Below are 17,658 nucleotides of genomic sequence, written 5' to 3' on the forward strand. Positions count from 1 at the left end.
GATGACCCAGATTTGCATTTCCTATCACAACCCATCCAACCTAATTAGAGGAAGGCTCCAAGGAGGGGGCAGGTTACCTAGGGGGCAGTGCAGCGTGAGGGTGCTCGGGGGCTGCTGCCACCCCCACCGGGGTCAGGACAGGGCCCTGTCCCTGAGGGGACCCCTGCTCAGGCAGGGCTCACTACAGGATGCAGGGCTTCTGGGGGTGCAGCTGCCTGAGCCAGCAGAGTCCTGACCCCAATTTAACTCAGGGAGTCGGAGCAGAAAAGGAACTGCTGAACTGAGTTCTTGCCCCCAAAGGCCAGGCCTCTCCCTGCTGCCACTCACCTCCTGGGTGGGCCCCCGGCAAGTTCCTGCAGGGGAGAGAGGTGGGCCATGATGGGGGTGTTAGAAACCCAGCCCCAGGACCTCCAGGAGAAGAGGGTCTGGGAGCTCTAAGCTGCTGGGCAAAGACAGGGTTGGCCCCGAACAGCCCACACGACGGCGGGGCTGACAGTCACCCCTCCTGACGGCCTTTCTGAAAACGGCTCATTTAATACTTACTGTCCCGTTATGTCAGGGACCCCACTCTGCCTCCTAGGGAAAATACAACCCCAGGACCCAGGGTGGCAGAGAGGTGACAGCACTCTGGCCCAGTCTGCTGAAATGCTGACACTGGGGCCTGGAGGCCTGGGTTCAAGTCCTGGCTCTGCCTCTTTCCAGAGAGCCCTCTGGGCCTCAGTTTCCTCATCTGTCCAACTGGGATCTGTTGAACAACCATCATCTGTCCAACCGTCATCTAGTTCTTTGTCCTTGGCAAACAGCCCTGGGTAACTGATGAAAGGACAGTCAACTCAGAGGCTGCAGGTACGTCCACCTCACCCCTTTACTGTAGCCAGAGGATGTTGGGAAACTGAGCCTCAGTTTCCTCATCTGTGAAATGGGGCTATGAAGACCTATTTAAGAGGGTTGTCCAACAACCCTCTAGAGGGCTGTTGGGGGTTAAATAAGTTAATGAGTGAACGCTTAGAAGAGGGCCCGGTACTTAGGAAATGCTGCATATTTGGTGTTACTATGTTTGTTATTGTTACTGTTGGTTTGGCATTGCAGAATGTCTGGAGAATGCAGCACGTACTTCCCAGGGGCTGGGGAGAAACAAAGGCAGGGTGTGCACAGTGCCCAGGCAGGTGGGAGCCTGGCCCAGGGAATAAACACAGGGAATTGTCAGCTGGCGTTATCAATACCACTTGCGTTCCCATCCCACCGAGGGTCTGTGCTGAGCATATTCCTAGCTCTGGGTTCTCTAGCTGTAAAAAGTAAAATGTATTTTAAAATGCAAGACTAAGATCAATGATATCCCGTTTCCTTAGCACCCATGGCGCTGGGTGTTTAAAGAACACCATCTCACTTAACTAGGTCTTCATAGCCCCATTTCACATATGAGGAAACTGAGGCTCAGAGAGGTCATTTACCCAACATCCTCTGGCTACAGTAAAGGGATGAGATGGATGTACCTGCAGCCTCTGAGTTGACTGTCCTTCCATCAGTCACCCAGGGCTATTTGCCAAGGACAAAGAACTAGATGACGGGCTTGCCCCCCTTGCTAGGCTGTGCTGTGGGCACCAGAGGCCATTTCTGACTATCCATCCCCCTTCCCCATGGTGGGAGCCCCTTAGTTCTCCCCCAGAGGTAGAAGACATGGGGTAGAGGGACAGGGAGGTGGCAGTGGGCCTGAGAGGGGGCACTCATGATCTGAGAGAGGAGGAACCCCTGGGAACAACTCCTTGGGCAGTAGGAGGAATCTGGTGGGGTCACTGGCCAAGGTCCTGAGTCACTTCTAGCCCTGACCCCACTCTCCCAAGAGATGGGAGGACAACATCAGATAAACAGCAGGGGAACCCGGTGTCTTGGACCACTCCAGGATACTGCCACCCCAGCTTGGTGAAACCCAGCTCTCTTTCCAAAGTCAGATCAAATTAGGCCACAAATGCCCTTCACCCTGTGTTAATCTGAGTTTAAAATGTTTGAACCATGGTAAGCCTCAGCCATCGACAAATCCTTAAAAAAAAAAAGGAGCATAAAATTACATGTTAAAAGAATAAAAATGCATCCGCCCAATTAATTTTCTGAAATCTCATTAAAAAATTTAGCCTGACTAAGTCAGACTTCTGACCTGAATTTTAATCATCTTTACACTGGATGGGTCTTTTTTCCCTGATATTTGCAATGCATCATTAATTTTAAGGCAATCGCTTCTACGATTTTAAAAAGCACACTTCATCAGAATGACATTTCCTGTAAACGAACTTCACCTTTGAAGACATCTGACATTGTGTGCCGGGAACTTCTAATGGATTCGGTGTATGTGTATACAGCGATGTGTTTTAAATCTGCCTGGCACAAAAGAAGGGTGCGATTTACAGAGAGTCCATATTGTCAGACTCTTTATGAGGCCAGACCCACTCAGCTCTTCATGGTCTGGGTAATTTCGTACCTGAAGCCAGCCTCCCCTCCTGCAGCCCGAGTGGCGAGAAGAGCTCTATGTGGCCACCGGACTTGGAGTCACTGCTGGCTTTCCCTTCGATAGCAAGATGGACAACTTACACGCATCTCGAGTTCCTCCCCTGCAGAGAGGAGTTTTAAATAAGATCTCCTCCTCTGGCTTGGTAGGAGGATGGAATGAGGTAAGTGCCAGGCATTGCAACGTAGGTACAACCACCACCGAGACTGTCTCAACTTGGAAGTCTGTCTACACTCAGCTCTGTGCCATCGGCTCATGGGAACGGTGAGCAAGACGCCCGAACATCTAGATGCCTGATGACAAAACCTAACATCATCTCGGCTGTGGCGGCGCCCCCAGGACAAGCCTCATGAACCAAGCTCCGGGAAGGCTGAGCTTAAACACACGGATGAGAGAATCTGGAATCGGCTCCAACGACTAACAAGCAGAGACTTGAAGGGAAACAAACCTTGAAGAGCATCAGCTCCCACGCCAGCAGGCTGGCCACGTCCTCGACCTCCCTCTCCCCCTCATCCCTTCAGTTACCGAGGGCACTTGGTTTCTCCCTGCTGCAAGTCTCTGGAATCTTCCCTCCTCGTGTCCAGCCCATTTAAGGTCAAAGCTTCATGTGACCTCCTATTTTCACTTGACTCGTGACCAGCTACTAGGGACCTAAAACCCCAACCCTCTGTCAATTTAAATCCGTAATGGGCTTCCCATTTGCTGCAGGTACAATGCCAAATGACAGCGTGGTTTCCAGACTTTTCATAAACACCTGCTGTGCTACCTTACTTAAGCACAGGTATTTAAATGCTTATCTAACCGGACTGATCCTGCACCTTCAGCTTGGGTTCTTTCTTCTTCCTGAACATCCCCTCTCCCTGTCATACCCCAAACTCCTGATCATCATCAGCCCACGTCATCTCCCTTCTAGAGCTTTCCTTATCAATCCTGCTCCCCGGGGCAGAACAAGCCACCCCACTCTCCAGGCTCTCTCTGCGTCAGTTCATCCCTCCCTGGGAGCCTTTCCTCTACATGGTCTTTAGCTACTTATGTGTAGGGCTCCCCAGCAGACCCGAGGCAGAAAGGAGACAAGCACTTGCTGAATTTATAACACTTGGCAAACACTTCTTGAATTTTAATGGCCATTAATATTTGATCATTAAATCTTATCTACCATTATTACTTTAGGAAGATTTTCATGAAGATTGTGGTGCCATGCAGAACTAGCGACAGCTGTCCCCATCCCCTGAACATACACACATTCCTCTCTCCGAACAGTGACGAATATAACTGAACTTGGCATGTCCCAAGCAGGTTTGCAAAGACTTTCCAGAATGGAAGACACATTAACTGGGGCTTTCTCAGACAAGAACACCTTTCTCCTTCTTGGAAATTCATATGGTTCTTAGTGGGTCAGCTCAGCCTTGCATTTCTTTCCTGATGAAAATGCTCTGAAGCAAACCGGTAAAAATCATAAACCAAAAAAGGGGCATTTTAAGCTCTGTTTCTCAACTCCATTCATTCATTCATTTGAAACCTCCATAAAAGCAAGCATGTTCAGCTTCTCCAAGTCTATATGAATTTCACATAAAATTCTACCCAGTTCAGCAAACTTATTTTCATAGGCTGACAGCACCCAGAGCTAGAAAGCTCCTTCAGATGAATAAACCACTAGCCTTGGACACAGAAGGTTAACAAAAGTCAGAATTTGCATGTTAACTAAATTGTTTTTCCTACCCTGGGGATATTTCCAGCCCTGGGCTCTTGAGCTGTGAAAACTAAAATGCTTTTTAGAATATAAGAGCAAGATCAATCACATACCATTTCCTTGACACCCACAATGCTGGATACCATGTTGGGTGTTTAAAACATACCATCTCACTCTCTTTGTGGCCCCATTTTACAGAAGAAGAAACTGAGGCTCAGAGAGGTCATTTACCCAATGTCACCTGGCTAGTGAGGGAATGGAGTGAGGAACCACATCCTGCCTGGTCCAGAGCACAGCATTCTTGCTATCATGCAGCCTGGCTCTTTTCTCTAAGGATGACTTCAGGGAAACAGCAGTGCCTCCTGCCATAAAGGAAAACGCCTGTGCCATCAATTTGAGGTGTTTCTATGTCCTGAAACAGACAAGATTCGAGCCATGATCTCTCCCCAGACGGTGTTTAAATACCAGTGCTCTATGAGATGAGGGGAGACAGAGCGCTTGACTCTTTTCATTCCAGCCCCACCCTGCAGCAGCCCCAGCATCAATGTGGCTGTGCCCCAGTTCCACAGACCTGGCCAGATACTGGTGGACCAGGGGCATCTTTCCCGCCAGCCACTTGCCAACGCTGAGTAATCGTATCTAATTACACTTAACTACGTCATTACCCACTCCAACATGTGCAAAGAGACACCCGGACGGTGCCGCCACCGCAGCCCACCACCTCCTTGCCTTGTTCATGAAATAATTACAGGCCTCTCTGCTCTGCCAAATGAGGCTGTAATTAACCCTAATTGCTCAAAATGCAACTGGCTAATTCTGGGAGATTAATCAAGGGGGACTCAATTGTTAGTGAATGACTTAATATGACAAATTGCTACATTATCCGAGGAGGCCCGCTGCCCCCAGCCATTGGGGAGGTGTCCTGGTGGACCCTGGACCAGCAGTGTCTACAGGCTTCCCAGTTTTCTGGGACCTGCCTCCCCACATTTCACCGTGAAAATGGGCCCCTACATCCCAGCCAGTGACTGGGATGGGTAGGATGAACAGCATGGTTGCCTGTGGATCTCCTGTGAGCCCACATATATGCAGTTTATACTTCACATGTCACCTCTGTGTGAATCTACAGAGGTGCACCTTTCCTTGGACTGATTAGTCTCACACCAGGAAGCACAGCTGAATGAGAGCTCAGGTACAGGAGAAGGACTTCAGACTTACCTTGCCTCCTTGGCCAGGCACCTTTAGGCAGTGCAAAACCTGTACAACTGTACATGGCAACCCTGTCCAAGAAGGTCAAACACCAGTCCACCTGAAGTCTTCCAACAGAACTAGGCAGTTAGAAGCTGTGACAATCCTAACAAGACTCAGGAAGGTGGCTCTCTCTGAATCTCCTCCTGATTTAGGTCTCATAGGCCCGGGACAAAAGCCAACCCTCAACAATTACTTTTCATCACTCCGGGCTGCCCATAGCACCCAACAGCATCTGGCACTGGCCAATCTGTCCAGCCAAGCTCCTTGTGCCCTTTCAGGTCTTTGCAAGCCACTGCCTCCAGGAGGTCTCTCTGATCCCCTAGTTTAGACCACATGCCTTGTTGAGTTCCACGGCCCCCAGTTTCTTCTGCTTCCTTTCTTGTCTTTCTCTCCTGTGAGGCTGTGTGCTCCTTAAAAGCAGACCTGGATCTGTTAGCACACGACTGTGTCCTGGGTGGATGCACGCAGCTCACAAACCTGGCAGGTGAAGCCCCACCCAGAAGATTCTGTCTAGGAAGGGAGGCCGGCCTGGGAGGCAGTGTCCCGGCGCATGCAATCGTGGCCCTGACCCAGCGCCTGTGCTCAGGTCTGGACGCAGCACAGAGCAGGGAGGGGAACAGGAAGGCTCCTCAGGGGCAGCGGCATTTGGACTGAGGTGGAGGAGTCGAGGAGGGCACCCCAAGGAAAAGTGCAAAGTAACAGGTGTGGGGTGTGCGGGCAGCCCAGAATCCCAGAAGCCACTTTCTGAAAAGCTGCGAAAGGCTGCCTGGCTCTCCTAGGTTCTACACAGAGGGTGGGTGGGGCAGGTGGAAGGGAACCAGTGTCCCTGAAACTCTGCTGCCTCCAGACAAAGAGGCTATGGGGAGGGCCAGAGCACAGCTGAGACCAGAAAGCAGGAGTCCGGCTCAGTCAGGAAGCACATTCTGATCCCAGGTGCGCTCCGCCTGTTCCCCTGCACCCCTCACTCTGCCCAGGCCTCCAGGACTCCCTCTACGTCTGTCCTAACCAGCGCTGATCCCTCTGAAATAAAGCCCTTGCATTCACATGGAAACCCCAGGGGCAGATCCAAGGCCTGGCGTCCCAGCCCAGAGGGCATCTGTGAGTGTGGCTGACAGGTGGAGGGCCGAATGGTCAGGCGGTGACCCTGCCATCACGGGAAGCATTCAACGTGTCTGGGGGCTGCCGAGGGGCTTCCTCCCGTGGCCAGGATGAAGCAGCCTCAGGGATCAGTGATCCTCTGAGACTCTCCGATGCACTGCAGATGACGGAGAAGGGCTTACCTGTGGGTCAGGAGGGTGCGCGGGCCCCAGGGTGTGGCAGAGGTTGTTCGGGTTCCCTCCGTGGGGCATGTGGCTGGGCTGTCCTGCCATCCTGCATGCCAGCCTCGCGAGGGCACGGGCTGCAACAGAAAACGAGGGCTTTCTTACACACAGGCCTGCGCTCCTTCACTTGTCCCCTTTCACAAATGTGCAGGCTGAGGGGCCGAGCTGTCGAGTAACTTGCTCATGGTGATGTGGCTCGGAAGTGGTAGCACTGGGGCTCGACAGCCCACGTGACACATCTCCCTCCATTACGCTGTCCCGACCAGGCTGCTAGGATTAGCCCTGCTGGATAGAGGTGGAAGCAGGCTCTGTGCCGGGAAAAGCCCAAAGGTGGCCTGCCAGGCAGCAAGAGAGGTACCACATTCAACACCACATGGGACAGCCTGTTCTTTCCACATCACTGTCCCCCATGCCTGACCCCCTATTCTCACCCCATACAATCCCAGGTTGGCAGCTTAGTGGCCAGGAGAGACCGACCCTGAGTCAGACTGCAAGTCTCAAATCAAGGACTGCCCGTCTCTGTCCTTGCTGGGCCCTGGCACTCCAGACATTGGGAAGGCCGAGGGTCCCACTCACAGTCCTGTACAAACCTCCAGGCAGGGGCAGAGCCCTTGGCACAAGGGAGCAGCCCCCTCAACCTCCAGAGCTGGTGCTGCCACATCAGAGGCCCCCTCAGAGAAGACAGGCAAGGAGGCCAGCCACCAATTGCCACAGTAACCGCAGTAGCTGTCCCTGATGAAGCACCCGTCACGTGCCCAGGCCTGAGCTGAAGGCCATCTCAGCATCACTCTCAGCAGACAGGCACGGCCTGGGCAGGACCCAGGCCCAGGCACACAGAAGAGGCTGTTTGGCCCCTTTTCCTCCTCAGGAGGAAAGCCCTCCACTCACGCACCAGCATTTCTGCAGCACCTAAACTGTGGTGTCCAGGGCCAGGCCCGGGCTCCCAAGGGACACCTGGAAGACGGGGTGCAGAGCAGGCAAATGATGAGCGCCCCCAACTAGGCTGCTGCTCCTTCCAGCAGGCATGGTCCTGGCATTCCCGTGGGCACCTCTCCCTTGACCCACCTCAAGCAGAACCCAGAAGGACTGGCCAGGCTACCGGAGCAGCACTGTTTACACCCTCTAAAGTGCTGGAGTCCCCGTCCCCAGGAATCAGTGGCCCAGGGCCCTGGTCAGGACAACTCTGAGCTGTAGACACCCGAGCGGGGTGAGCTGGTCTAAGATAACACCCCCCCCCCCCCCCCGCTTGTCTGCTCCCCTACTCCCTCATGATTTCGCCCACCTGGCCCTGTCTCAGCATCTGCTTCTGGAAAAGCCGAGCCCGTACACCATCTTTCTCTCTGAACGGGCCTTGCCTCTTGCCACCTATGAGTAACCTGGTCATCCCTGGCCATCCCCACCAGCCAAAATGCAAGCTGACAGGCTTCTGGTATAAGGGGTCGGCAAGCCTGGCTGCACGTGTCTCCTGGGTGCACACGTGCCCCACATGAAGAGGGTGGTCTGGGCAGCGGGAAGGAACCCACACTGAACCCACCCCTCTCACAACTGGGGTTGGCTTGGTCAGAGCCCTGCAGACCTGGTCACACATTTCTCCCCGCTGTAGTTTTTTCTGGCAGTCAACAGGCCAGCCCTCCCAGGCTCCGAGATGTCTATGACACCCATCAAAGTGTGGCCACCAAGCCCTGAGTCACCCGCTGACCCTGACCCTTGGCCTCCCTGGCTCTGCCCTCCAAGAGCCTCCCTAGAATGTGCACACTGCTGTCCAGCGCCCGACCTTCCTGTGTCCCCAGGACAGGCCCAGCTCCTCACTTGCACCTCTCTCTTAGTAGATGGCAGAAAGCGAGGCCACATGGGGCATGGCACTGTCCACAGGTGGTGCCCACCTCAGCCAAGCAGGAAGTCTCAGGTGCTGAGAATACCTGCCCAGTATGGCCTGGCCCGATGCTCTCCTCCCTGTGAAGTCACCAGTTTTGACCCCCACACATGGTAATTTGGGGCTTCCCTGTTGGCTCAGATAGTAAAGATTCTGCCGGCAATGAGGTAGACCTGGGCTTGATCTCTGGGTTGAGAAGATTCCCCTGGAGGAGGGAATGGCAACCCACCTCAGTATTCTTGCCTGAAGAATTCCAAGGACAGAAAAGCCTGGCGGGCTACAGTCTATGGGGTCACAAAGAGCTGGACACGACTGAGCGACAAACATTAGCACTTTTCATTTTCATGGCATTTTATGACCTTCATCCTAATGTGTATGTGAGATAAAGAGGTGGATCTCTCAATATCGCTCTCTGCTCATCTCTCGAATGAGAGTCCCTTGGAGGGTATTACGGGGTGTGCCTATACTTCTGAAGTCTCTCCCACCCCATCCCCCCTGCCTCTGGCCCAGCCCAGGCTTCCCTCCGCCTGGATCTCTGGGTCTCCTCCTCCACAAGGGCCTCCGGGGAGGATTCCTGAAGCGCAGATGGGCCCCCAGCCTCTCAGCACCTCCCAACCATCTGTGCTGGGCTTCTGCACTGGAGTGCACACACCCCCACCCCCTCGCCCTGGGTGACACAGTGAGGACCTGGGTATGAAAAGCCCCGGGATAAACAGATAAACATGAGCAGCTTCCCCAGGCAGTGCTGTTACTCAGGAGGGAAATGTGTGCGACAATAAGCCGGATACAGAGGGAACAAAATGTAAAATGAACATGAATTTTAAGATAAAACCGGAGACTCCTGCAGGCTCTGCAGCTGCTTCGGGCTGCACCCCTAGACCCCTCGGGGTGACATGTTCCCCGTCCTCCGCCCTTAGGGAGACCTCGGGGAGGAGGCTGGAGGAGAGCTGTCTTCAGCAAGAAGGTTCTGTCTTTATCTCGGAAGGCACCAGGCGTGGCCCACAGGCCAGGTCCATGCGTGACTCGCTCAGCTGCCTACCTGCTCAGAGACCACGTGGGTTAGAAACCACAACGCAGCCATCTCTAGTTCCCATGTCCCGCCCCACCCAGCCTCCTGGAGCCAGCGGGCCTGGGTTTATAGCTTGGCTCTGTCACTACCCAGTTGGGACCTTAGGCAAGTCACACTGCGCAGAGACCTAGGAGGTATTTGCAACATCACCTCCCACGCCCCCATGTAGCGATCACCTAACACCTGTACCCAGAGGTGGTCTGCAGGCTCTCAGGAGTTCACCCCACTTCTCACACAGGCCCTAAAAGTAAGGGGCCCTGGTCTCATCAGAAATAACAGTAATAGGAACTCCCTGGAGGTCCAGTGGTTAAGAATCTGCCTGCCGGTGCAGGGGGCACGTGTTCGATCTCTGGTGCAGGAAGATTCCACCTGCTGCGGGGCAACTAAGCCCATGTGCCACATCTACTGAGCCTGAGCCTGAGCCCTTGCTCCCACAAAGCCACTGCAGTGAGAAGCCTGCTCACCACAGCTAGAGAGTAGCCCCCACGTGCCGCAACTAGAGAAAGCCCATGTGCAGCAACGAAGACCCAGTGCAGGTAAAAATATAAACAAAAAAAATTGAAAATAAAGAAAGCTGAGCACCGAAGAATAGATGCTTTTGAACTGTGGTACTGGAGAAAACTCCTGAGAGTCCCTTGGACTTCAAGGAGATCCAACCAGTCAATCCTAAAGGAAATCAGTCCTGAATATTCATTGGAAGGACTGATGTTGAAGCTGAAACTCCAATACTTCAGCTACCTGATGCGAAGAACCGACTCACTGGAAAAGACCCTGATGCTGGGAAAGACCAAAGGCGGGAGGAGAAGGTGGCGACAGAGGATGAGGTGGTTGGATGGCATCACTTACGCGATGGACATGAGTTTGAGTGAACTCCGGGAGTTGGTGATGAACAGGGAGGCCTGGCGTGCTGCAGTCCATGGGGTCACAAAGAGTCAGACACAACTGAGCAACTGAACTGAACTGAGTGTCCTTATCATGCTGAGCCCCACATACCCTTCACCTCCGTTAGCCCATCACCTCTTAACATCACCTCCACAAGACAGATTCTGTTACTGTTCCACTTAATAGACAAGGACACTGAGGCCCAGGGTGGTTAAGAGATTTGCCCAGATCACAAGTAGCGGAGCCAGGGTGGAGACCTGTGACAGCATCTTTGCCCCAAACCCCTGGTTCTGCACCCCTAAGGCCCTTACCAGCAGAAAATCATCTTCCTTTCCAGCAGTCCCCACGGAACAACCCCCGCCCCCCAATTCATGAACAGGGTGGTGCTGAGTGGGCAGGGGTCCCAGGGGTGGTGGGCCACGAGGGGCCATTCCCCCACAGGGACCCCAGAGTCTCTCTCTTTGGGATGGCACTGTGCGGATGCAGTACTGCCATCCGCACGCCTGGTCTGCCAACCCCCTGGGGTAACTTCCTGTTCCTAAGAGCGGTTCTGCCCAGAACCTAATAGAACTGGCTGCAGCTCAAGCCCCTGTGAGGAGGAAGGGCCTTTGTTCCAGGAAAGGAGTCTGCAAGTCACAGCACCCCCAAGTGCCAGAGAGAACCACACCAAGAGGATGGAGGCAGAGGGGGAGGGATGGGGAGGGAGGAAGGAAGTGAAGGTTCTCTCCGAGGCACCCAGTGGCCAGATCTCTTCCACTTAGCCTGGGCTGTCAAAAGACCCATTTTACAGGCAGAGACTCAGGCTCAGAGAGGGAACACAAAACGTCATGTAGGGAATAAGCTACAGAGGGACGCTCTGAACCCCACTCTGCCTCCAAAGCGCCACCCAGGCTCAAGACAGCCTCTGCTTCTTAGGGTTTTCCAGGGTGTTGGATTTCAGTGGATTTGCATTCTGTTTGGCCACATCTCAGGGCTTCCCTGGTGGCTCAGATGGTAAAGAGTCCGCCTGCAATGCAAGAGAGAGGGGTTCAATCCCTGGGTCGGGAAGATCCCGCGGAGAAGGGAATGGAGGCCCACTCCAGTGTTCGTCTCTGGAGCATTCCGTGGACAGAGAAGCCTGGCGGACTACCGTCTACGGGGTCGCAGAGTCGGACACGACCGAGAGACTAACACTCTCACTTTTTTTCACACCCCTGGAAATTCCTGCCAGAAACCCCTCGTTAGGGGGTTCAGCTGCAGAAAGATCAAGGCAAAGGGAAGAGATGCAAAGAGCAGGGTAAGGATTCTGCACACAGGGCACCTCCAGGAGCTGCCTGTCTCATGGCGCCTGCCAAGTCGCAGAACAATGGGGCCCAGGCTGCCAAGCCCAAGTCAGGGGCCAAAAATCTGTGGAATGCAAGACCCGGAGCCGCAGGCCACACTGAGCGCCACCTCACAGAGGGCCTTTCTTCTGCAGGGAGTGAGAGCCCTGCATTTCCAGGGCTCCCCAGCCTGGGTTCACACATGTGCCTGTCCCCTAGGTGCCCAGGGACTGGATGGGGACGAGCTCGGTGGGGAAGGCCCAGGACCTGTTTGGGAGCCCGACCTGCCTTGGGTTCAAATCCTGGTGTGGCTGCCCTTAATCCTTCATCTGGAAAATGGGGCTAAGATCTACCTTTGAGGGTCACTAAGAATTAACTGCGCTAACAGATGTAAACTTCTTAGGACAGCAGAGGGTCCGCTGAGGCTTTAGCTGCTACCAGCGTCGTTTCCACTAACCACCTCTGGACAGTGGAGGAAGGCCGGACTCCATGCGACAGACATGGAACTGGGGCTCAGAGAGGGGCGGGGACTTGCCCAGGGTCACACAGCCGGTAAAAGACGGAGCTGGGGTGCGGGACCCCAGATCATGCTCTCTTTACTGCACTGCATGGCTTCGTAGGGGTGACTCTGGAGCAAACACCCTCCTCAGCGTTTACAAGACCTGGAGCTGCTTTTGGAAAGCCCCCGACCCTGGACTTTGGCAGGGCTCTTACTAATGTGGGGCGTGACCCTAAGTAGTTGGGTGAGTGGGTTTAGTCTGGGCACTTCCTGGAAGGGATTGGCTCCCAGGCTGGGCTCCGAGGCTCCCCAAGAGGCCTTTCTGACCACCATTGTCACCTGACGCTTGTCTCGCAATTTCTTCTAGGGCAAAGTCACGTCCCTCCATTGCCTCCTGCCAAATACCACACTTCGTGGAGGACAGCGGCTCACTGAGGCCTTATCCTCCCAGGAAAAATGACCCAGGACACCAGGAAGGCTCAGGCCAAAGACCCAGCTTGGGCCAGGAGTACTCGAGGGTCATGGGGGTGCCAGTATCCGTCTACACCTCACCATGCTCCTCAACCCTGAAGTGGGAACAGTGAGTGCCCACTTGCCCTTCTCTGCACATGTGTGTGCCTGTGCACACGTGTATGCAATCAGGTCACAGGCTTTAAGCAGAGCCACGTTCTTGGTGTGTCCACAGGGGCAGGGTCGTCACTACCCCAGGTTTGGGGGTGGAGCTGGAGAAGGCCTGTGTGGCTCCCAGGCTGAGAGGCTGCCACACCCTTAGAAAAACCTCACCGACAAACCCAGAGGCCCGGTCTCAGCTGGACGCCATACGCTCTGCCCATTCTCTGGGGAAGGCCCCTCTCTGTTCCTGCCAGCTGAGTGAAAAGCTTCGCAAGTCGTTTTTCCAAAGCAGGAAGCCAACCTGGTGACTCCCCGCCCTCCTACATACACAGAAGGAGTGGCCTGACCCCAGAACGGGCACAGGGGGCTAGCTCTGCTGCTCCAGCAAGCTCCTGGCCACGGAAACTTAGGAAAGGTGCTCACTGCTGGGGCGGCAGGGGGAGGAGAGGTGCCACAGGCCCGCATAGCCCAACACACCCCTACACAGACAGTGCTCTGAAGCCCAGCAGGAGGCCAGGCAGTTCACAGGCTGGCCACTGGGGAGGTCAAGGCCAGTCCAGCTTCAGCGTCAGCCAGCACTCACAGCAATGCCTCCCCAGGCCGAGTAATTTGACATCTTCCAGGAAACCCAAGTGGTGCCACCAGGTCCATTTTGCAGATGAGGAAATCAAGGCTCCAAGGGAAAACGTGACTTGCCAAAGCAAACACCCTCCTCAGTGTTTCCGAGAACTGGGGCTGCCTTTGCAAAGCCCCCTGACACGTGCCTCCCACCCTGGCCTTCAGCAGGGCTCTTACTAAAGTGGGGCATGACCCTAAGGCGATGGGTGCTTGGGTTTAGTCTGCCATTTGCTCCTCAGACCAGGGAGGCTGTGAGTAATGAGGGAAAGGGACACCACTGATGACCTGGTGTCCTCGCATGAGGCCTGGGCAATGAGGATTGCCCCCACACAAGGACCAGCCCTAATGACAGCCCACGCTAGGAGCCCTCACTGTGTGCACGCCTGGCTCCACCCCACAGCCACTCTGCGCGGGGGCTGCTACAATCCACGGAGGAGGAAACGAAAGTTCAGACTGGTTAAGTGATGGGCCCAAGGTCACACAGCAGGCAGCAGGCAGGACTGACATTTGAAACCAAAGTGTGCCTGCCTCCTCTGGTCCATACTTCCTTGGACCGTGAGGAAGGGAATGAATGAATTCTGGCCCAGGGGTGTGGTTCTGGCTGCTGCTTCCTCCATGCCAGGCCCCCTTCCCTTCTGGGGTTGAGATAAGGAGACATTGCCCATTCATCGCTTGACAGGAAGCAGCTCAATCTCAGGCCAGAGCTACAGGGGCAGGGGAGCTGCAGGGGAAGAGCCACAGAGGGTGCCTGGCTTCCTGACTGGCCCTGGGTCTCCTCATCCCACCCCCAAAGTCACACTCCCAGATTCCATGGCTCCACGACCAGCAGGAGGCTGGCTTCTCTGAGACCTGGGGCCACATGCGGCCTCTGCAGAGAGGTCCCTAAGCCCCCTCCCTCAGGGCAGCGGGGTGCCCCCACAGGGTAGGCCTGCAGAACCTGGAGGCCAGTGGCTGAAGGGACAATGCAGCACCCACCCAGCAAGGGCGCCTTTCTGCCCACTCAGCTCACCTTCCTTCCGGCACCCCAACCCCATCCTTCTCTTCTGGCTTGCATCCCCTCACCCACCCCCATTTCTCTTCAGCCCGAGGCCTCTCTCCAGAGCTCCCGACCCCGACTACCAAGAGTCCCAGGCACTGAGGACTCACCTGCCCTTCCCTGGGTCCCCATGTCAGTGATGGGATCTCCTGTCTGCCCAGGAAGCCAGCAGGAACGCAGGCTCATCCCAGGGACGCCTCTCCCTCCCTCACAACCCACTCCTGGGCTTCACCTAGGCTGTTGGTCCTTTCCGCAAACATGTCTGCACTCACCCAGAGACCCTGCCCTCTGCTGGCCTGGGCCCTTCTCAGTGGGGTCCCTGGAGTTGGCTCTGCCTGATGACCCAGCCTCCCATCAAGAGAGGTTTCCCCCCAACAACATGACACAAATCCCAACCGGCTGCTCCCCACCCAAAAACAAAAAACCTCCCAGAAAGAGCCCCACACGCCTGAGCGAGGCATCCCAAACTCTGTCCAGCTGGCGCCGGCCTGCTGTCCTGCAAGCCTACCCCGCCCCAGGCCCCTGCACGTAAGGACCTTCCCATCCCAACCACACAGCACCCTGAACCTTCCAGGTCCTTCCATGCTCCAGCCTCTGCTTGGAACCTAGGACCTCCCATGAGGCACAGTCCGTTTCCTGCATCAGGACCGGGTTCTGGGCCCTAATCAGATTCAGACTTCTCGTGGGACCCTGGGAAAGCTCCACCTCCTCCTGCATCCATCAAGTGGACACAGCTGGACCCCTTGGGGTGGGCACCCAGGGGCAGTCAGGTGTACCAGGCCCCCCTCCCCATCTGATGGCATTCACACAGGCTTCTCCCCTAAAGTCTGGTTGTTCGGGTACAAACTGCTCCCACTGTCACTCTGCCCTCCTCCTCTGCTGGCCTTTCAAGGTAGGGACTGACCTCAGCAGTCATCTCTAAACCGTCAGGGCCTTGCCCAGGACCAGGCACAAAACGGGTGTCCAGTGGGAGCTGGCTGAGTAAAATTCTGACCAGTCAGTGGAGGCGGGGCTCCTTGCATCCTCCTGATGCCCGAAGCAAGAAACACCTGCCTCCATGCTCAGATTCCCCAAGGTCTCAGATCAGGCAGAGATCACCAGACAATTGAAAACACACCACGCCTGCACTGCGGGGCTTTCCTGAGCCTTTTTAAAATCAAGGAGGCTCCCAACCACCTCTTACTTTCTCCTCCTTCGGTAATAAAACCCAATTCTGTGAGCAAAAGAAAATGTAGGAACCGTCAGCATCTCTCAGAGCAATGAGGCATTTGGTTTCTTCCACGGGAAGACCTTTGGTGCCAGGACCTGGTGAAGAGTGATCTGCCCAGCCTGTGCTCTGCACCGGGGAGTGACCGCAGCACCCCGGCATGCTCCCCCACGAGCCTGCACCACCCTCTTACAGATGAGGAAACCAAGGTGCAGAAAAGCCAAGTGAGCTGCCACGCTGGGGATACTGGTAAACGGCGTGCACCTGTGTCAGAACCCAGCTCTGACTCTCTGAAGTCTGGGTTTCAATCTCATTTACCCAGTGCCATCCTTGGAGACCATGAAGCTGGGGGAAGCTGGTGGTCTCACTCTGCAAGGAGCCTCAGGACCCTTGGGCAGGCCCACCATCCCAAGGACCCCAGTCCGCCAGGGAAACGAACTTGCTCTCTCCTCAAGGCCTTGGTAGGTTCTGCTTTCTCTGGCCTGGAATACACTGCCTCCTGGCAAACCTGGATCCTCCTTCTGGGCACAAACTAGGGTACTTCCTCCAGGCAGCCTTCCTGGACTCCCTCAGACAGTGAGTGACTCCCAGTCTCCACTGGCCTGGTCCCTATGCCATCGCTGCCTGTTCCCACGTTTTCCACTCCCTCAAATGGAGAATTCCTTCAAAGGCAGAGACTAAATCACTCTCCTTGTGGCCCCAGCGGGCCACAGAGGGGGGTGATCTAGTACATAAACACCGGGGGCCAGGAGGGAGAAGCCTCGGAGAGCAGAAGCTTCTCTGGCCCCATGTCCTATCTCAGACCACGGATACTGCCCTGCCAACCAACAGCTGAGGGGGAAGCCCAGCAGAGCCACCCTCAGGGAGACGGAGGCTCAGTGCTTGTAAAAAGCCCGCCCTGGGCCCCAGGAGGACAGCCGTAATCCCACAGGTGGCCTCTCCAAGGGGGAAGTTCTTCAACCCCTGGCCTCCCCTAATTTTCTCTCCTGCTCTCATCTTAAGGTTTGAAAAGATGGCTATTTCCAGTGGGAGAAACTTCCATGGAGCCCTCACTGCTCAGACATCAGGAAGGGCCCAGGAAGCTAAAACCCACACCAAAAAGAGAAGAGTCATCAGTACTTTTTCCACTTCCGTCGTAACCTTGGGAGTTCTGGAAAGTCTGGAATCACCCAGTGTGGACCCCTCCAACCTGGGCAGTGACAGAGGCCATGCCAGGCTGACGGCCCTGGCCCACTGGCAGTCCCACCAGGTGTGTGGTCAAGGGGACAGCGGTGGCAGAGAGGCAGCCAAGGTCAAGTGCTCTGTGAGTCCAGGCCCCAGAGGTCTCTAGGGCCTCCCTGTCACTCGCTAGGCACACCTTCAAGGGCAAAGAGAGCAGCCCCAGGGGGCTGGAGAGGGTGAGGGGCTCCTGACAGTGGGAGGCAGGGCAAAGGCCAGTACCTTGCAACGTGGCTTCTGAGGAGCTCCAGGAAGGTCTCGGCTCAGGGTTGAAAGGTAGATGCTCACACGGTCCCAGGACCTCTGGAGATCTGGGTGGCCTCTCCGTGCCAGGGCTGGTGGAGGAAGAGGGGCCAGCCCGGTCTCTGCACGGGACTTCCCCTGCCCAAGACTCCCGTCCCCAGCCACTGCCAAAAGGAAACTCCCCCACCACGAGCTGCTCCAAAAATAGCTCTGGCTGCCACCTCTGTGGTGAAAGGAACTTGCCACTGCCACCAGGGAGCCTGCTGCTCACCAGGGACTGGAATCTGACAGCAGCGGCCACCAGTCAGTCTTAAGAGAGAGCACCTGTGTACCCGAAGCT

At 55.4% G+C, this 17,658-nt stretch overlaps 1 protein-coding gene across 2 annotated transcripts in view; it reads right to left on the reverse strand.

The window, feature by feature from the left end:
- The window catches only part of NEK6 (NIMA related kinase 6), a 52,426-nt gene extending 35,019 nt beyond the window's left edge, over positions 1–17,407 (reverse strand). For both annotated transcript variants that reach the window (XM_068991976.1, XM_068991899.1), the window contains exons 1-2: positions 17,298–17,407; positions 6,719–6,837 (exon numbers count right to left, since the gene is read on the reverse strand). In XM_068991976.1, the coding sequence (XP_068848077.1) occupies positions 6,719–6,808 (90 nt within the window). In that variant the 5' untranslated portion in view covers positions 6,809–6,837; positions 17,298–17,407. The remainder of the gene's footprint in view (positions 1–6,718; positions 6,838–17,297) is intronic.
- Between the last annotated feature and the right edge of the window lie 251 nt (positions 17,408–17,658).

This window comes from Capricornis sumatraensis, chromosome 1 (genome assembly GCF_032405125.1).
Source record: "Capricornis sumatraensis isolate serow.1 chromosome 1, serow.2, whole genome shotgun sequence".
In the NCBI taxonomy this organism is placed as follows: domain Eukaryota; kingdom Metazoa; phylum Chordata; class Mammalia; order Artiodactyla; family Bovidae; genus Capricornis; species Capricornis sumatraensis.